We start from the raw sequence: 21,358 nt of genomic DNA, 5'->3' as shown, positions 1-21,358 counted from the left end.
TTGGAAGAAAATACAATCCCTTCATATAAAATCTCCCTTCATTCGGTGTGTAGTTTTGTAACGCTTTAGCTTTACGTCATGCTTACATTTGTTAACGGGTAATTATAATGACAAATGTTATTCTGAACTATTTGCATCTCTTTCACTTTATTTAAATAATCATATTTTCTAAATGAATTTATTGAAGTAGCTTAGAATCAGCATAAATCTGTTAATCCGTTACAAAATATGAAAACATGGCTATTCATATTCAATTCAGATTTATTTACGGTAAATATATAAATCTGCTTATTGTGTTTTTAAAACAATGTATTAGTAATATTACTGAAATCTGACCGTTTCATTCATGCATGACCAGTGTTGTGTAATCAGTTACTGTAACTGAATCACTTTTCCCTTGAAAAAGTAAAGGAAGGGATTACTCTTATTTTTTTCTGTAATTTAATTAAAGTTACTTCTGATGTAACTGAACTTTTTAAAGTCTTTAATGTCTAAATTGATAATGCATGTTTTTATCGATCTACTTTAATCAGTTAATAAGAGTAATTTATGTAGATTTATTTTATTTATTTGAGTGAATTAAGAGCTGTTTCATGTCTAACCTTGAATTGCTTTACTCGAGGTTGATAAAGTGATTAAAAAGTAATTAGTAATTTTTGCAAAAAGTAATTTGTACAGTAATCTATTGAAGATGTAATTAGTAATTAATTACTTTTTTAGAGTAACTTACCCAACACTGTGCATGACTGACAAATATGCATCACGTTAAAGGACAACTCCAGCGAATGTTTAAGTTTATCTTGATCGTTATATCTTTGTGAGGGCAGTCTGTAGAAAAAAACGAACCGGATTGGTGCTTACAGCACGGAGTTATTACAGTTAATGCTCAGAGCCCCCCTCAGCTAAAACGGCAGCTTTGGGGGCATAAACGTAACGGGTGTCTTTGAGCCTCTTAACAGACACAAAATGCAATTAAAATGTCTGTCCAACATGAACAGGTCCCTCACACGACAACAAGATGAGTTTAGCCACTTAGCCATTGTTTAAATTTCTTCCACCGGCCCGGCTGTGTTGTGTCTGTGTAAGTTAGTCAAGTGTTCGCTGCAAATTTTTACAACTTGGAAAGGCACAAACGTGAACAATTTCTTCTTCACCCGTGAGCCCGATCGGATCATCACTCTAGTGATGTCCGGTCACGAACGAATCTCTAGTGAAGTCCCGTGGGAACGCAGCGGTAGCCGGAAAGTCGAGAAGAGCGTCGTGTGTATGAAGAGGCTCTGCTCATCGGCTCGTCGGTCCTCAGTATTGAACGTGTCCGAGAGAAACGGTTTTCGATTCTGTCCTGCTGATCCTGAGGAGAGGACCGCTGCTCGTTCAGTGACTCGCTCATGTTCAGTATCAGCGGCTCGTGAGTTCATCAGATCTCTCAGCAAAACATGACTCAGTTCAGTGAACGGTTGGAGTTACAACATATAATTCAAGACATTAGTTTATTTACAGTATTGTTCAAAATAATAGCAGTACAATGTGACTAACCAGAATAATCAAGGTTTTTCGTATATTTTTTTATTGCTACGTGGCAAACAAGTTACCAGTAGGTTCAGTAGATTGTCAGAAAACAAATGAGACCCAGCATTCATGATATGCACGCTCTTAAGGCTGTGCAATTGGGCAATTAGTTGAAAGGGGTGTGTTCAAAAAAATAGCAGTGTGGCATTCAATCACTGAGGTCATCAATTTTGTGAAGAAACAGGTGTGAATCAGGTGGCCCCTATTTAAGGATGAAGCCAACACTTGTTGAACATGCATTTGAAAGCTGAGGAAAATGGGTCATTCAAGACATTGTTCAGAAGAACAGCGTACTTTGATTAAAAAGTTGATTAGAGAGGGGAAAACCTATAAAGAGGTGCAAAAAATGATAGGCTGATCTCCAATGCCTTAAAATGGAGAGCAAAACCAGAGAGACGTGGAAGAAAACGGAAGACAACCATCAAAATGGATAGAAGAATAACCAGAATGGCAAAGGCTCAGCCAATGATCACCTCCAGGATGATCAAAGACAGTCTGGAGTTACCTGTAAGTACTGTGACAGTTAGAAGACGTCTGTGTGAAGCTAATCTATTTTCAAGAATCCCCCGCAAAGTCCCTCTGTTAAAAAAAAGGCATGTGCAGAAGAGGTTACAATTTGCCAAAGAACACATCAACTGGCCTAAAGAGAAATGGAGGAACATTTTGTGGACTGATGAGAGTAAAATTGTTCTTTTTGGGTCCAAGGGCCACAGGCAGTTTGTGAGACGACCCCCAAACTCTGAATTCAAGCCACAGTACACAGTGAAGACAGTGAAGCATGGAGGTGCAAGTATCATGATATGGGCATGTTTCTCCTACTATGGTGTTGGGCCTATTTATCGCATACCAGGGATCATGGATCAGTTTGCATATGTTAAAATACTTGAAGAGGTCATGTTGCCCTATGCTGAAGAGGACATGCCCTTGAAACGGTTGTTTCAACAAGACAATGACCCAAAACACACTAGTAAACGGGCAAAGACTTGGCTCCAAACCAACAAAATTAATGTTATGGAGTGGCCAGCCCAATCTCCAGACCTTAATCCAATTGAGAACTTGTGGGGTGATATCAAAAATGCTGTTTCTGAAGCAAAACCAAGAAATGTGAATGAATTGTGGAATGTTGTTAAAGAATCATGGAGTGGAATAACAGCTGAGAGGTGCCACAAGTTGGTTGACTCCATGCCACACAGATGTCAAGCAGTTTTAAAAAACTGTGGTCATACAACTAAATATTAGTTTAGTGATTCACAGGATTGCTAAATCCCAGAAAAAAAAAAAGTTTGTACAAAATAGTTTTGAGTTTGTACAGTCAAAGGTAGACACTGCTATTTTTTTGAACACACCCCTTTCAACTAATTGCCCAATTGCACAGCCTTAAGAGCGTGCATATCATGAATGCTGGGTCTCGTTTGTTTTCTGACAATCTACTGAACCTACTGGTAACTTGTTTGCCACGTAGCAATAAAAAATATACTAAAAACCTTGATTATTCTGGTTAGTCACATTGTACTGCTATTATTTTGAACAAGACTGTATATACGGAGGGACTGTCACTCATGTCAGAAAGAGAGTAACTAAAGTAACGTGTGCGATCAGCACTGATTTGAGACGCGAACCGTTTAGAACGATTCAGTCCGATTTGGTGAACTGGTTCGCCCGGTTCACTAAAAAGAACCGGTTCAAAAGAATGATTCGTTTGTGACCGGACTTCACTAGAGTGATGATCCGATCGGGCTCACAAGTGAAGAAGAAATGGTTGGCGTTTGTGCCTTTCCGAATTGTATAAATGTGCAGCGAGCACTTGACTAACTTATACAGACTTAACACAGCCGGGCCGGTGGAAGAAAATGCCATTCCGTGGTTAAAGACGGGCGCAGCCACTGTGGAGGTAATGTACACTTTATTGATCCGTCCATTTGGGCACACTCGGCTTGAGGAAAGATGTGCAGTAGCCTAATAAAATAATCTTGTTTTACACACATGACGCTCTTCCCAACTGGACTGCCTTTTTTCCGGCTACCGCTGCGTTCCCACGGGACTTCAGTGTGAGACACAGCTAGCCGGCCAAAACAGGTGAATTAACAATGGCTAAGTGGCTAAACGCATCTTGTTGTCGTGTGAGGGACCTGTTCATGTTGGACAGACATTTGAATTGCATTTTGTGTCTGTTAAGAGGCTCAAAGACACCCGTTACGTTTATGCCCCCAAAGCTGCCGTTTAGCTGAGGGGGGCTCTGGGCATTAACTGTAATAACTCCGCGTTGCAAACACCAATTTTTTTTTTCTATAGACTGTACTCACAAAGATATAACGATCAAGATAAACTTAAAAATTCGCCGGAGTTGTCCTTTAAGTGTTAAAACTGTGTCCAAATGCATGGATTGTTTAATGCAATTCAAATCCATAAATCATTTGAGTGTTTAAACGTGTTCCTCCCGTCAGACGAGAGTCAAGCGGCCGCCATGTCCAGCGTGAAGTCCGTGTTCAGCCGTAAGGCCGTGGTCCGCATGCAGCTCTTAAAGGAGGTCGTGGGAGGAGATTCATTCAGGATCAACAATAAATATGACGACAATCACACACCGCTGCCCGTCTCTGAGATCATACAGCGAGCTCAGCATCTCATTGGACAGGAGGTGTCATATGACCTGCTGGGCAGCAACTGTGAACACTTTGTCACTCTTCTTCGCTATGGGGAGGGAGTGTCTGAACAGGTCAGAATAATACAAAATACCACTTTATTACCATGTTCCAGGAATTATATTTGATCAGCACCATGCAGAAAGTAGCGTCTGATATGGCATTTTAGCATGTGAATAGTTCCCTACCTAGGCTGCATGTTAAAGGGTTAGTTCACCCAAAAATGAAATGTGTGTCATTAACTCCTCTCCCTAATGTCGCTCCACACCCGTAAGACCTCCGTTCATCTTCACACACAGTTTAAGATATTTTATATTTAGTCCGAGAGCGTATGCACACTATACTGTCCATGTCCAGAAAGGGAATAAAAACATCATCAGAGTAGTCCATATGAGACATCAGTGGGTTAATTAGAGTCTCTTGAAGCATCCAAAATACATTTGGGTCCAAAAATAACAAAAACTACAACTTTATTCAGCATTGGCTTCTCTTCCGCGTTTGTGTTCAATCCTCAAATAAAGATTCAAACGGTTATGAATCAGCGAATCGATTCATGATTCGGATCGCGTGTCAAACTGCTGAAATCACGTGACATTGGCGATCCGAACCGTTTGAATCTTTATCCGCGGATTAAAAACAGACCAGAACTTCTCTTTTTATCTCACAATTCTGAGGTTTATAGGCAGAATTGTGCATTAAAAAAGTAACAATTACCTTTTTATTGGGTTGTGGAAATAAGCTTCCATAGTTGTCCAATTCGCCAAAAATGTTGTCTAGATGGGCATAAACCATGCAAATACCGTGATAGATGAATATGGTGATTAGTCAGAAGCACATCTCTGTGTGTGTCTGTGCTTTTCTGTAAGAACATCCACTGATGTATTGACATTCTGATTGGCAGAGGCGGAGAAACTACACAACTTCATTACTCGAGTAAAAGTAACAGTACTACTGGTCTAATTTTACTCCGTTACAAGAGAAAGTTGTAAAAACAGATTTTTTTTTGAGTAAAAGTGCAGAAGTATTTGTTTTTAAAAGTACTAAAGTATCAAAAGTAAATGTCCTTCTTTATGTCGCCGCATTATTATATTATAGTTGTATAAATGCACATTATGCCATCATGGTTTAAGCCAGTCAGTGACGCTCCATCTGACACACTAGCAGACGACTAACTTAAACTCATTTAAATACTTGTAGAAAAGTTACAAAGCTCTTTATAAAGCGCTGTCACTTTAAGGCCGAATGCACGGATCCAATACACTGATACACATCTGATATTCTCACACTGTTCACCTTCACTGAAGACAGAATCAACTTTGTTTATGTGAATACTCCACTAAATGAGCATTTGGACATCCGTCTTCTTCCATTTTGCTCTAAACTATAAATCAGTGTTTAATAAATGCTGTGAAATCATTGAACTTCACGAGACTCTACAAGAGTGATTCCTGAAAGGCTTTCTGCAAAAACCCAAACACCTTTTAAAGAAGAAAAAAATCATCACTGACTTTCAAAGCTGCGACAGAAACGACTTTCCACTTCGAGGACCTTGATAGAAATGTAGTGGAGTAAAGAGGACGATATTTGTCTTTCAGATGGAGTGAAGTTAAAGTCAGAAGTTTACAGAAAAAATAATACTCCAGTAAAGCACAGATACTCAACAAGATACTTAAGTATAAATGTGCTGAGTTAGTGTCCAACAAGGCTGTTTATCTGATTTTGTGTGTTCTTCACAGGCTTCACGAGCGATCGGTGCCATCAGTTTGGTGACGGCTGCAGCGAGTGCTTTCTCAGTGCTGGGAATCATCAACACACGCTCCAGAAACAGACCCTTCTAGATCACATGTTCGTTATATGGAGTGACCGAGTTATATCTGCTGGCCTTTTCATTCAGATTGACAGATTGTAGGGCATCTGACCCTGAAGCTGTTTGTGATAATGCATTGGACTTTTGCTGTGAAAACTTGATAAGGTATTAAAAACTGCTTTATTTCCTGCTTGAATGTTGATTATTTCCTCATATTCTCCATTGTTGCGGTTCCTCTCTTCCCAGTCTGTCAGTAACTCTGTTTAGTTCCTGTCTCTATGAAGCTCCTCCTCCTGAAAAGCACACTGTGCTCTGATTGGTCGGCTGGAGCAGTGTTTTGGCATTGGTGTTTGGGAATTGTCCCACCCCTTACCATAACTGCCAGTTTCAGCACAATTCAACCAGGCCCGCCCCTTTATTCTGCATATTAATTATTTAAATAAGGAATATTGTGATGTGTTTGTTCCCGGAAGAAATATTTAAACAAAAATTGAATGTTAAAAAAACACCCCACAACATATATTGAAAAAAAATGTTTTAATTACATATTTCAATTGTACAAAAAGTTAAAAAGTGTTTCCAGGCAGTTGCTAGTTGTCAAAAATGGTTAGTATAGAGTTAACATGTTTTAGCATTTACCTTGCTAGCATGTTGGAAGTCCTGTTTGCTAGCAAAAGAGCCAACCCCCATGTCTCTATGATGTTCTGATGCTGAGATATAGGTCTTGCTAAACAGTTGCTAGGGTACTCAGTTTGGTTGCTAGGAAGTGGCTTGGCAGTTGCCAACGTTGAGGATACACCAAGGTTGCTTGCCTGTATAGATGATATAAACCAACCTTATGACGTTCAGATTTGAAGATATGCCTCTTTGGGTTTGGGTTGCTAGGGTGGTCTCAATGGTTGCTAGGGCATGGCTAGACAGTTAGCAGGTTAAAATAATAGACTGGATGTCCACCCAAATCAAAAGAGCTAAAATCATGGGTCTCTACTAGGGATGGGCATTTTCCCAAAATATTGTATTCGAATATTTGGGCTCATAAAAATCGAATATTCGAATATTCGTTTATTTAAATTAGGTATTTTGAGAAAATGAGAGATGTTTCTTTCTTTTTTTCTCTAAACATGTCGTCACCATTTCTGAACAAGCTTATGATTAGGCAATGTACACAACACGCTTACGTTATATCTTAAGGTTTTTAAAACATTAAACAGTGTGTAAAAAATTCCTAAAGAACAAAAGCATTATAAGCTCAAGGAGCACGAGCGCAGAGCGCGTCAGTTAGCGTGACGTACACACACACACACACACACACACACACACACACACACAAACGTCAATAGGCTATAGCCTACCGACCTGTGTGTGTGTGTGTGTGTGTTTGATATGGCTGATGTGTTTACTTTGTATTGTTTCACATTTTCATGTAGGGATAAACTATAATATTATTGGATTATGATATTATTCTCGGGTGAGAAAATGCGCCACTGACAGGCGTTGCGGAGACAAAGATATCGGTTAAGTGAAGTCTGAGTGAAGAACTTTGTGTTTTCTGTTCATAAACCCTCAAAGAACTTTAAAGGAAGCATTTGTCTCGAGATCATTTTGCTATCATAAGTTATCTCACTCGCACTCGGGGTAACTTAGCTACAGATGAGCTTACCTGCACTCCTGAGCAGTGATCGCTCATTCCACTGGTGTTTGGATTTCATGTGATTCTCGTTTGTGGTGGTGATATCATTATAACTCAGTTTCAGTAATTGATTTCATCAAAAGTAACTCCATTTTGTGCATTTTCATCATAGTGCAAACAGCATTTTCAATTTTCATCGAAGTAACGTTAATTCCAAACATTGCGAGGCAGACGACGACATTGTGAGCAAATGCACTTAAATTAATAACCTGCTCCACAACGCCACCCAGTGGATTGAGATATAACTGCGAGAATTAGAGGGATTTCTCATGGATGCACTGTGTAGCCAGTTGCTTGTGACTTTTTATTTTATGTCATCCTACTTTTATTATTTTATTTTACCTTAACTTATTTGTGTTGAAATAAATATTTTTGTAAATGTTTTAACTTCATCACAACTTAATGTTACCCTTTCATTGTTATTTATGTTTAATTTTCAATGGTTCCAGTCGGGAGTTCCTACCAATTGTTTTAGGTGGGGCCTTAATTAGTGGCGCACCTTAGGATGCGTTTTCCGCTTCCCCTTTAAGCGTTCGCGCTCAGTCTGACTGAATGCAGCCGGGGAAGTGCGGAGTGAAACAGTAGGCCTTCCAGTGTGTGTGTTTTCTAATTTTGCTCCAACCTAGTTTTTCTTTAAAGTAAATAAATGCACGTCCTTCATCTCATCCATGTTTGGCTGTCCTTCTGTCCTGAGGGTACCACTTGATATCTGCTACAACTGCATTTACTGCCAGCCAATTAACAAAATAAAATTCGAATAGTATTTTTAGTTTTCGAATGTTAATTACAGATCGAATATTCGACTATTCGAATATTCGTGCACACCCCTAGTCTCTACGATGTTCTGATTAATTTATATCCCTCCTCTATTTTTCAATGGTTTATTGTGTGGTTGCTAGGGTGCTGTGGCTGATTGCTAGGGTGCTGTGACTGGTTGTTAGGGTGAGGCTATAAAGATTTAAGGTAATTTCTTATTGGCTGCTTGATAAGTCAAACGAGAGAGGTGATTGGCGTTTAGGAAATGTCCCGCCCCTTACTATAACCGCCAGTTTCAACGAATTCAACCAGGCTCCGCCCCCTTTATCCTGCATATTAATTATTTAAATGAGGAATATTGTGTCGTGTTTGTTCTCTGAAGAAATATTGAAATGTAAAAAAAAAAAAACACCCCACAACATATATTGGAAAGAAATGTTTTAATTACATATTTCAAATGTACAAAAAGTTGAAAACAACAATCTAGGCAGTCATGTGTGAAGTTAGCGCAATGCTAATTGGTCAGCTGAAGTGTACCGGAGCTGCGGATTGGTCCGCTCAGCTGTTCTGTGCAGCCTGTTGCATAATGACCGAGCAGAGACTCAATAACTGCAGATACTCGTCAGCGCCGTCTGCCAGACACTTATCCACGTCCTGAAAGACAGTCAGAACACGTCAACAAAACAGAAGAAGAAAACTCTCGTATTTCTCTGTGGCTTCCCGGTGCACTTACGGCCATCTTCTCTGCAATCACAGATTTCTGTTTATCGCTCAGCTTCTCTTCAATGATGACCTCATGTAACTGGTTGAGAACGTTGGTTCCAGCGAATCCCTGATCGATCAGATCCTGCACAGATCAAAACAAGCTAGTGTGCAATCAAATCGCCAAAAAATTGCTAGGGTGCTCTGAGTGATTGCTACAAAGTTGCTAGGGTGTTCTGGGTGGTAAGGTATTCTAGGTGGTTGCTATGGCATTGTTAGATGGTTGCTAGGGTCTTGTGGGTGGTTGTTAGGGAGGAACCAGGCTGTTGCTTAAGTATTCTGGTTGGTTGCTAAGGTGTTCTGGGTGGTTTCTAGGGTGTTGCTTAGGTGTTATGAGTAGTTGATAAAGTGTTTCTATGCAGTTGCTAGTTGTCATAGATGGTTACTATTGAGTTTTTATTGTTTTAACATGTTTTAGCAATTAGCTAATCACTATTAGCATTTATCTATCCACTGCTAACAGGTGTAACATGTTGGAAGTCCTGTTAACAAAAGAGCCAACCCCCATGTCTCTATGATGATCTGATGCAGAGATATAGGTCTTGCTAAACAGTTGCTAGGGTACTCTGTTTGGTTGCTAGGGAGTGGCTTGGCAGTTGCAAATGTTGAGGATACTCCAAAGGCTGCTTGCCAGTGTGAATGATATAAACCAACATTATGACGTTCAGATTTGAAGTTATACCTCTTTGGGTTTGGGTTGCTAGGGTAGTCTAAAAGGTTGCTAGGGAATAGCTAGACAGTTAGCATGTTAAAATATTAAAAGAGCTATATTCAGGGGTCTCTAAGGTGTTCCTATTCATTTATATCCCTCTTATCTCTTTTTCAATAGTTTATGGGGTGGTTGCTAGGGTACTGTGACTGGTTGCTAGGGTGTGGCTAGACAGTTAGCAGGTTAAAATATTAAAAGAGCTAAATTCAGGGGTCTCTAAGATGTTACAATTAATTTATATCCCTCTCCTATATTTTTCAATGGTCTATGGGGTGGTTGCTAGGGTGCTGTGACTGGTTGCTAGGTTGTGACTATGAAGATTTTCGGTCATTTTGAGTCTCACCTTCACCGCGACCTCCAGCTTCTCAAAAGCGCCTTTGTAGCAGATCTGGAGGAGCGTTTCAATCACTTTGGGTGGGACCACCTTGAACAGAAAGTAGAGTTTAATGACGGGTTTTTCGAAGTCTCGTGTCGATTAGGAGCGTTTATTCACTCACTCACCCCGGCGATCTCGATGATGATTTGTTCAGTGATTTCCCGCTCAGAGTTGAGTCTGGCGGCGCTCTGGAGATACGTGATGGCTTTCCTGAGATCTCCTTCCGACACCTTCACTAGAGCCTCGATTCCCTTAAACACACACAAACAAACACTTGAGGAACAAGAACAAATGTAGGGCGGGGCTTGATTTTGTTCATGGGGAACTGATTGGATGTCAGGGTTAAGGCTTAAGACTCGCACCAATCAAATTAAAAGCATATAGGTGGGGTAGAGCAACGTCTGCGTCATTTTATGGTTGCATGCTATGATTTAACATATTAGCAAACATGCTAATTCCTGTTACATGTAAAACATGCTAAAACATGTAAAGCCTTTAACAAAGCATGTTAACAATGTGCTAATGCTAACACACATTAGCAACATATCAAATCATATCAGCAACATGCTAATTAATCATAATAATGTGTTAATTAGTGATAGCAAGGTGTTAAATCATACTAACATTATTTTATTGTCATGTTAACAAAAGGCTAACACTGAGTTAAATCATGTTAGCAAAACAGGTTAACAATGTGCTAATGTTTGCTAGCAAAATGGTAATCATGCTAACATTGGTGTTAATATTAACAAATGCTAAATGATGGTAGCAACACAACATGTTTTATCACGTTGTTAGCATGAATTGGCATTAATTAAAGCATTAATTGGCACACCATGGTAACAAAACGCCAAATCATGCTAGCAACAGGCTACTTCATTGGTAATAATGAATAGGACTGCTCCGTTTACATCTTTGCTGTACTTGAGGTTCTCCTTCCCACAGATCTCCAGCAGACGCTCCTGCTGAATGCCATTGGCCAGCGGTTTGAAGCGGAACTTGGAGCATCTGGATGTCAGCGGCTCAATGATCCTGAGGAAACACGCGCAAGTTAAAGAGCGCAGAAGACGTTGCGGAGGGTTTGTGCGTTCACATTGAAACGTTAAATCATGTTATCAACATGCTAACAAGTTTAATCATAAATTCAACACGCGCGCACTAAACTCCTGTCAAACACACGTTATTACTGGACTAAGTCGCTAATACGGTCAAACATGCACAAGGTTAACATATATAAACACGGTAGGTTATGTCTAAAGTGAAAGTCGTGTGTGTCTGTATACGAGATGCGAGCAGGTCTTAAAGTGACAGTAGCACAGCTATAGTGAACACTTGTCCTTAAAGGGGCAGTTCACCGCTAAAATTATGTTAATAAAACAACAAAAGACAAAGAAAATCACCCACTGCTCTTGAATCTATATATATACAGGGAGTGCAGAATTATTAGGCAAGTTGTATTTTTGAGGATACATTTTATTATTGAACAACAACCATGTTCTCAATGAACACAAAAAACTCATTAATATCAAAGCTGAATATTTTTGGAAGTTTTAGTTTTTAGTTTTAGCTGTTTTAGGGGGATATCTGTGTGTGCAGGTGACTATTACTGTGCATAATTATTAGGCAACTTAACAAAAAACAAATTTATACCCATTTCAATGATTTATTTTTACCAGTGAAGCCAATATAACATCTCAACATTCACAAATATACATTTCTGACATTCAAAAACAAATCAGTGACCAATATAGCCACCTTTCTTTGCAAGGACACTCAAAAGCCTGCCATCCATGGATTCTGTCAGTGTTTTGATCTGTTCACCATCAACATTGCGTGCAGCAGCAACCACAGCCTCCCAGACACTGTTCAGAGAGGTGGACTGTTTTCCCTCCTTGTAAATCGCACATTTGATGATGGACCACAGGTTCTCAATGGGGTTCAGATCAGGTGAACAAGGAGGCCATATCATTAGATTTTCTTCTTTTATACCCTTTCTTGCCAGCCACGCTGTGGAGTACTTGGACGCGTGTGATGGAGCATTGTCCTGCATGAAAATCATGTTTTTCTTGAAGGATGCAGACTTCTTCCTGTACCACTGCTTGAAGAAGGTGTCTTCCAGAAACTGGCAGTAGGACTGGGAGTTGAGCTTGATTCCATCCTCAACCCGAAAAGGCCCCACAAGCTCATCTTTGATGATACCAGCCCAAACCAGTACTCCACCTCCACCTTGCTGGTGTCTGAGTCGGACTGGAGCTCTCTGCCCTTTACCAATCCAGCCACGGGCCCATCCATCTGGCCCATCAAGACTCACTCATTTCATCAGTCCATAAAACCTTAGAAAAATCAGTCTTGAGATATTTCTTGGCCCAGTCTTGACGTTTCAGCTTGTGTGTCTTGTTCAGTGGTGGTCGACTTTCTGCCTTTCTTACCTTGGCCATGTCTCTGAGTATTGCACACCTTGTGCTTTTGGGCACTCCAGTGATGTTGCAGCTCTGAAATATGGCCAAACTGGTGGCAAGTGGCATCTTGGCAGCTGCACGCTTGACTTTTCTCAGTTCACGGGCAGTTATTTTGCGCCTTGGTTTTTCCACACGCTTCTTGTGACCCTGTTGACTATTTTGAATGAACCGCTTGATTGTTCGATGATCACGCTTCAGAAGCTTGGCTATTTTAAGACTGCTGCATCCCTCTGCAATATATCTCACTATTTTTGGCTTTTCTGAGCCTGTCAAGTCCTTCTTTTGACCCATTTTGCCAAAGGAAAGGAAGTTGCCTAATAATTATGCACACCTGATATAGGGTGTTGATGTCATTAGACCACACCCCTTCTCATTACAGAGATGCACATCACCTAATATGCTTAACTGGTAGTCGGCTTTCCAGCCTATACAGCTTGGAGTAAGACAGCATGCATAACGAGGATGATGTGGTCAAAATACTCATTTGCCTAATAATTCTGCACTCCCTGTATAAACTTTAATACAGTAGCTTTTAATCAATGTATATTGAAGACTGTAGTTTTAATTTTAGCCAACATTTTTTCATTTGATTTCATACTTAAATGCTGCTGTACATCTCTAAGCTGCCATTGTAAATCTTTCTACATATTTTAAATTATACAATACACTAGGAATGTGTACAAGGGATTTGTAAGTAAAGTTCTAAGTTTAAGTAAGAGTTTAAGTCTTTTAAGTAAAATAAAGAAAGAGTATTGCAATAAAAAAAAAAAAATCTCCTTAAAGGGATAGTAAGGGATAGTTCACCCAAAAATGAGCCTGTGACGTTTATCTGCGGACCCCCAGGACATCCAACATGTAGGTGTGTTTGTTTCTTCAGTGGAACACACATGAAGATTTTTTTAGTCCAAACATTGCTGTGTGCCGGTCATAATGCATGTGAATGGGTAACAACTCTATGAGTAAAAAAAACATACAACATGCACAAAAACCCTTCTGCTCCTGACGACACAGTGATGTCTTAAGACACGAACTGATCGGTTTCTGTGAGAAAACAACAGTATTTGTTATTTTTTTACCTCATATCAGACGAATCTCATCTAGTGTTCCCATCCGCTATTACTGCCGTCTGATAAGGTCAAACTGGCGCGATTATTTATATATATATATATATATTACTCATTAGTGCCTGCAGATCGTTCGAATGAGGCATCTACATAATATATTTCTATAATAACGCCAGTTTGACCTTATCAGACAGAAGTAATAGCCGATGGGAACACTCGATGAGATTCGTCTAATATGAGGTAAAAAAATAACAAATACTGTTGTTTTCTCACAGAAACCGATCGGTTCGTGTCTTAAGACATCACTGTGTTGTCAGGAGCAGCAGGGTTTTTGTTCATGTTGTCTAAGCATTTTTTTTTTTTTACTCTCATAGACTTGTTACCCATTCACATGCATTATGACTGGCAGACTCCACGGTTGGAGTTAAAAATCTTCATTTGTGTTCTACTGAAGAAACAAACACACCGACATCTTGAATGCACTGGGGGTCAGCAGATAAACATCACATTTTCGATAAACTATCCCTTTAACCAGGGCTTGACATTAAGCATGTTCATGTGCTGGTCCTTCGGACAAGTAAATCGTTCATTCACTTGTCCGAGTAAAAAATTTGCTTGTCCAGAAAAAAGTTTGATATTTTTTTAATTGTGTGTGTGTGTTGTAACTATAATATAGTTACAATTTTTAATATAGCATATTTGTGAATTAAAAATGAAAATAAAATGTTTTATTGAATCATTTCAAATTTGTGATATTTTTAGCTTTTATAAAGGGCATTTCCCCCCTAATCTTATTAAATATAGGCTATGCTTCAGGTTTAATTTTATATTGTTAAATTTGATCAATACATTAAATTAAATTAAGACACTATAAGGGCTGTTAACAATAAAATTAAATAATTTACACTGAAAAATTCCAACTGCATTAAATAACGTTTTGAGATTTGTAGTTTTGAATAGACACATAAGAAATGTTGGAAAGTATGTTTAAACATGACACTAAACCTCCAGTAGGAGGCAGCAGGTGGCCATCTTAATGAGTCATTGAGTCGTTCATTCAAATGATTCATTCAAACACTGAATCGTTCAGTAACACACTTGTTGCTGTGGGACGCTACGGTTCTGCTGTGTGAATGATTTTCGCTGCTGAAATCGAACAAAAGCACTCAATATTGCATCTAAAAGTGCAAAGTAAAAAACTTTAAGTGAATGTAAATGTTAATTAATTGTTTATGTAACTGTCATATGAAAGCAGTGTCACTTTCAGTCGTGACTCGTGATGGTATTCAGGAAAACAGCTTAAACGCTCTAGTGTTGTAATTTCTCGAGAGGCTGTACGAGTGTCAACAGTGCGACCTTGTTATCGTCAGTTCATCATATATTATTATCAATCACTATCACAGCCACTTACACTAACACTTACATTTTGGTGATTCGCTAGATATTTTTTGCTTTAATCAGGCTCTTGTCCGTCAGGCAAGTAAAATTATTTTTCACTTGTCCCTTCAAAAAATCCAGTTGTCCTGGACAAGCGTTAATGTCGAGCCCTGCTTTAACCTCTTTTTGTTCCTGACGCCTAAGAATAAAATAGCAAAGAACCAAAGTGAAAACCGTGGTTAAAAACCGAGGTATGTATTGAACAGAGGACTAACGGTATTGTTGCATCCCTACTAGCAACGTGTTAAAACATGTCAGCTAGCACTAGGCTACATTTTTGACCGGCACACTGACCGGCTGACGTAGTTGCAGATGAGACAGAAGCGTGTGGTTCGCGACTCTTTCTCCATCGTGCGTCGGAGCGCCGCCTGAGCCGCGTTAGTCATGGAGTCCGCCTCGTCCAGGATGATGATCTTAAACGGCGGACACGGCTTCCCACTGGGAATCAGAGAGAAAAAGATCACGTTCAGGAGCCATATTCACAAAACATTTTATCCTACCACTAAGACTTCTCCTAAATGGCAGTAAAAGTTCTTAGTTAAGAGTTCTCTCTTAAAACCTATTCACAAAGCTGCTGAGAACAAATTTTACTAAGGAATAGAGAAGTCTCAGATAAAGATTCAAACGGTTATGAATCAGCGAATTGATTCATGATTCTGATCGCGTGTCAAACTGCTGAAATCACGTGATGTTGGTGATCCGAATCATGAATCAATTCACTGATTCATAACCGTTTGAATCTTTGAGGATTGAACACAAACGCGGAAGAGAAGCCAATGCTGAATAAAGTCGTAGTTTTTGTTATTTTTGGACCCAAATGTATTTTGGATGCTTCAAGAGACTCTAATTAACCCACTGATGTCTCATATGGACTACTGTGATGATGTTTTTATTCCCTTTCTGGACATGGACAGTATAGTGTGCATACACTTGCATACGCTCTCAGACTAAATATAAAATATCTTAAACTGTGTGTGAAGATGAACGGAGGTCTTACGGGTGTGGAGCGACATTAGGGAGAGCAGTTAATGACATTTCATTTTTGGCTCATTTTCACTAACCCTTTAAGATGTTTTTGGGAATACGTCCCCTGAAACACTGGATTAGTGGAAAAAAAATCGCTTAGCTTAGCATAACTTAGCGTAACTCACTCTGTGCGCGAGCCGGCCACCGTCAGCTGGGCGAAGCGCTTCACCTTCTCACGGACCACCTGAATGCCTCGCTCATCCGACGCATTGAGCTCCAGAACTCTCTGCCGGTACAGCTCCGGTCTGCACACACATGACCATTAGCACACACGTGTCTGAATTAGTATTAGCATCCTCACGTCTGAAGATCTTACCCATAAAGCTCTCTGGCCGCCGCGAGGATGGTGGACGTCTTTCCTGTGCCAGGAGGTCCGTAGAACAGCAGGTTGGGCAGCTAGAAGAACAAAGCGCGTTTCATTTGTAGTCATTTAAGTACATTAACTTAATTAAAGTTAATGCCATGGCAACTAATTAAAGCTCCACTGTGTGATATTTTCCCCCATCTAGCGGTGTAAAGCTATTTGACCATCCAGTGAATATTAGTTTCTGTTCCTCTCAATTCTGATTTCGTTTTAACTCCTACGGTGGCCGATTTAGTCCAAGATTAACACGGCTTCCAGTTCGACCTCGCCCATGAGTGCTCCTTCAGTGATGAGGTTACTTTAGAAAACTATTATAATTTGCAGTTATTTAATTTGTCAGTTAACATGTAGGTTATGACGTCTATGTAAAATAAATAGTTTTACATTTTTCATTATTTTTTTACCATTTCATTGCTATCATCAGCTATCAGGTTCCCAGACGAATGCGAGCTAATCTTAGTAAAATGTAACTTTTATCAGTGCTGTCGTTATTCTGTATATTGTACGACATCACTAGCGTAAGGCAAAGTTTACATCAGTCTCAAGCAATCCCCTCTTCACATTCGACACGGTGCCATCGGGTGTTAAAGTGTAAAAGGCGAAGCTTGAATTTACGGGTATGTCCCTCTTTGGCTGCTGTACTTTCAAGATGGAGGGGCAACATGGCGGCCAGCATTCGAACCCCTCACCCGTATGTGTTTTCAACGGCATATTATAAACTTACCAGAATACTTTATTACTTAAAAGAAGTAAATATACATTAATGAGCACATATTTATGAAAGAACTACATGTTTTTAGCGAAGAATAAACTAAAGTTACACAGTGTAGCTTTAAAATATATATTTTGAATTAATTTCAGTTAAGGATTTCTTCAGTGATTTAGCATTAAAGGAACTCTATGTAAGAAATGTATTTCAATGAATCATAAAATGGCTCTGATATGTCTCTAGACATTAATAAATCATGTTAATGTCAAACTCTTCTATCACTGACGACAGTAGTCCGGCAGGATATTGTCATTATGAAGCTGTTGCTGCAGCTCAGCTGATGTAGATGATGTCATGTTGTGTTTTGACCTGAAGCTCCACCCTCCACCTATCGACCAATCAGGAGTCAGTAGTGTTTTGGGTTGCCAGATCTGCTCTAGTTACCACAGCTGCAGACAGGGTCGTACCCACCATTGAGGTCCGGACCTCGGTAATTCTCAGAGGTGTACATAATAGAAGATGCAAAATAATAGCCTAATAAGGCAGCGTGTAGAAACAGGTGTTCGCGCCTCGCCCGGCGTATGTTTTCAATTGTTTCCAATGGATGCGCCGCACTTTTCAATAGCGCCAACAGCTGGCAGGTTTTGTCCATTTTTACGCGTTGAGCGTCCACAGTTCAATTTTGGGTGAACATCAATGTCCAATCACAGTGGAGGAGAGGCGGGACAAATGCCACAACCACCAACCGGCGCTTCGAACAATGACTGATGTTTGACATCACAACACCGCGAGAGCGCTTAATAATCAGGGATGCAAACTAATAACGTTTTCTTGACCTGGTTTTCTTGGAAGCCTTCGGTAAATTTACATTTACAACTTTGCTTTTACCGATACAGACGAAAATGAAAAGACTGCTTCAAACAAAGCTCAGCTTTGAGAAGAGAAAAGATACAGGGCAAGAGAAGGAGACTGGGGAAAAAAGAAAGAGAGAAGATGATGGCGATGAGACAGAAAGAGCAGGTAGCCCACTGTACTCAGAATAGAGAAAGCATTCGCCGACAATATATTCCTAATTGCTACACATAATGTGATTCCTGTCTGTGAAATCCAGCCTAAAGTCTCATCATCTAATATTGAGATTAGGAGCATCACATTTTAACTTCACTCATTGGTTATATTTTCACATTGATTTCTATCTTTGACATGATCTTACTCATTCAACATTAAATATATCAAGGTTATATGTTCAAATAATGTTCTTTACATGTAAATCACAAAAATTAGCTTTAGCCAGGTTTTCAAAGACGGAGTCACACGTGTGTCGTCTTTGACTCAATTTAACAACAAAACTGATTTTCTGATTTTCTAATTTGGAGTCAATTTTTTTGCAACATTTAACCAGATTCTCATTTATAAAAATCTGTTGTCTTCTTAAAATAATTTATACTGCACACTGACATGGTTTTAAAGCTACAGTTAGCTGATTCTTTGATTTTCTTATGTCTTAAAATGCATATGTAAAGGAGGGAAATGTTTGTTTTTCAAACCCTCCAAAATTCATATTTGGACCTCGGTATTTAGAAAATCCTGGGTACGGCCCTGGCTGCAGATCTACAAACGTTCTGCTGATCCTGCAGCCAATCTGGCAACCTCGAGTCAGGGGGAGGAGGAGGGGGAGACACCGCTCTACAGGCATTTAAAGGGATTGCAGGACCAGTTCTGGCCACAATCTCACACACACTTCCTTTAATTAAACAAATTTAACTTACCTTGGCAACTAATTAAAATATATATTTTTAATTAATTTCTATTCCTATTTCAGTTAAAGGGTTACTTCAGTGATTTATTTCAATCTTCAAATAAAGATTCGAACGGTTATGTTTTAGCGAATTGATTCATGATACGTGATGTTGGCGATCCGAATCATGAGTCGATTCGCTGATTCATAACCGTTTGAATCTTTATTTGAGGATTGAACACAAACGCGGAAGAGAAGCCAATGCTGAATAAAGTCGTAGTTTTTGTTTTTTTTGGACCCAAATGTATTTTGGATGCTTCAAGAGACTCTAATTAACCCACTGATGTCTCATATGGACTACTGTGATGATGTTTTTATTCCCTTTCTGGACATGGACAGTATAGTGTGCATACACTTGCATACGCTCTCGGACTAAATATAAAATATCTTAAACTGTGTGTGAAGATGAACGGAGGTCTTACGGGTGTGGAGCGACATTAGGGAGAGGAGTTAATGACAGACATTTCCCTTTTGGCTGAACTAACCCTTTAAGGTATTATTAACGCTGGAACAGAGGAAGGAATATGACTTTTTGGGGGATCATGCTACTGACGTTCCTGACCACAGTAAATGACATGACACGTGATCACTGATGTCATCACGCATGAAGTGCAGAGCCTCACGCACATCAGCGCCCTCTAGAGACTTCTTCAGTACTGCAACCACCTCCTCCTGAAAGGCCACTTCATCCACACACTTCGGTCTGCTGGGGAAACACACACACACATACACACACATCTCAGGGCTATTATGATCGATGAACACACTACGAAGTAAAAATACATAATTCCGTTGTATTTGTAACATTTCCCCATAAGATACATCAACAACTCTCATATCATATTGGGCGTTTAAAATAAAATATATTATTATTATATGCAGATATGATGAAGTCTCACTATTTCTCCACCCAGGGCACTGCTCTCGGCTTCTTTTCTCCACCTGACGATGATGCTGAAGATGATGAAGGTTTCTGAGCTTTAACACTCGGTGTTCCTTTCAAAAACGCCTGCATTTCTCCTCCTATGAACACACGACACGCGTGACAGACGCTCTCGCTTAAAGCTGACACGACCGAAGGAAGACAATAAAGCGGAATAAATCTCTATAGAGTCGAATAAATGTAAATGAAACGTTTCGTGGGTTTGTTGACACTCCGCGAGACCGTCAGATTCCCGCCAGACAAGCGTGCCGTGTACGTCACTGGTGCGCGCCGCGGCCACTCATGATCACATGATCACGTTCATGACGGTTTAGTTTTTTATATATTATTTATTAATTTCATACTTGGTTTTTTATATTATGTTATTTGTAACTATTTGATGTATAATCATTGTTCACGGACTGTGATGGCTTAATGTTTGTAAATTGAATTCTATAATAAAAATAAATAAGAAAGAATTTTAAACGGTTTTAAGTCATAATATTAATATCGTTAGTAATATTTCCACACAGCCAATAATATGTACTTCAAATAATTAAATTGTTTCGCTACAGGTGGTTAACGTAATTTTTATGGGGGTAAATATCATGGTAAATATCAAGTAAAACATAACATTTTTGTTTTGTTTTAAATAACGTACATTCTACATAAAAAATATGAAATTAAACAAATTTAGTAATAATTGTTTTCGAAAATAAAATCAAGCGTATATCCAAAACAATTGTAATTTAAAAAATCGTATAGCTGTCAAACTTTAAACACACATTTATTTTGTTTTGTATTATATACATATTATGTATATATATTGTATTATATTATATATATATTATGCGTTCTGTAAATGAAAAATTGTCATTTATTGTGCTACTCCTATGTTCTGTTTTCCTGGTGACGGGAGTGAGTGATTTCAAAGCGTCTCTGCGCTCTGTTAGTTTTGTCTGCGCCGCCGTGCGTCATTGCGTCACCAAACTGTAAAACCCCCAGTGATAAAGCACTTTTAGCAACTTAAAATTGGCATTTTAAAAACAAAAACAAATCAAGCTGTATATCCAAATAATCTTCTCAAAATTTGGGAAAATTAAAAAAGTGAGCGTACGCTTCTTTTTGTTTTTTATGAATATTTAGTACTTTATTTTATTATACTTATTAATTTGGATATATTGTTATTATTTATTATTTTAATACTTCTTATGTTGTGTTTTCCCCGTGACGGGAGTGATCCACGATCTGCGTCCCCGCGCTCTGCTAGT

General features: G+C 39.2%; 2 protein-coding genes across 5 annotated transcripts in view; one reads left to right on the top strand and one right to left on the bottom strand.

Annotated features, from left to right (window-relative positions):
* plaat1 (phospholipase A and acyltransferase 1) overlaps positions 1–6,205 on the top strand; it is a 10,103-nt gene extending 3,898 nt beyond the window's left edge. For all 4 annotated transcript variants that reach the window (XM_067431450.1, XM_067431449.1, XM_067431452.1 and 1 more), the window contains 2 exons: positions 4,014–4,282; positions 5,945–6,205. In XM_067431450.1, the coding sequence (XP_067287551.1) occupies positions 4,014–4,282; positions 5,945–6,046 (371 nt within the window). In that variant the 3' untranslated portion in view covers positions 6,047–6,205. The remainder of the gene's footprint in view (positions 1–4,013; positions 4,283–5,944) is intronic.
* A 2,679-nt stretch (positions 6,206–8,884) lies between these two features.
* Positions 8,885–20,394, bottom strand: rfc4 (replication factor C (activator 1) 4). The gene is made up of 10 exons (XM_067431205.1): positions 20,065–20,394; positions 19,793–19,871; positions 16,611–16,690; positions 16,420–16,539; positions 15,563–15,706; positions 11,220–11,340; positions 10,434–10,559; positions 10,276–10,356; positions 9,195–9,308; positions 8,885–9,115 (listed from the first exon to the last, which is right to left on the bottom strand). Exons 1-10 carry the CDS (start codon positions 20,178–20,180, stop codon positions 9,020–9,022), a joined length of 1,077 nt encoding a protein of 358 aa, XP_067287306.1. The 5' UTR covers positions 20,181–20,394; the 3' UTR covers positions 8,885–9,019.
* Positions 20,395–21,358: the final 964 nt, after the last annotated feature.

This window comes from Pseudorasbora parva, chromosome 22 (genome assembly GCF_024679245.1).
Source record: "Pseudorasbora parva isolate DD20220531a chromosome 22, ASM2467924v1, whole genome shotgun sequence".
Taxonomy (NCBI): domain Eukaryota; kingdom Metazoa; phylum Chordata; class Actinopteri; order Cypriniformes; family Gobionidae; genus Pseudorasbora; species Pseudorasbora parva.
Note: the sequence above shows the minus strand (reverse complement) of the source record. Positions and strands in the feature narration are given on the sequence as shown.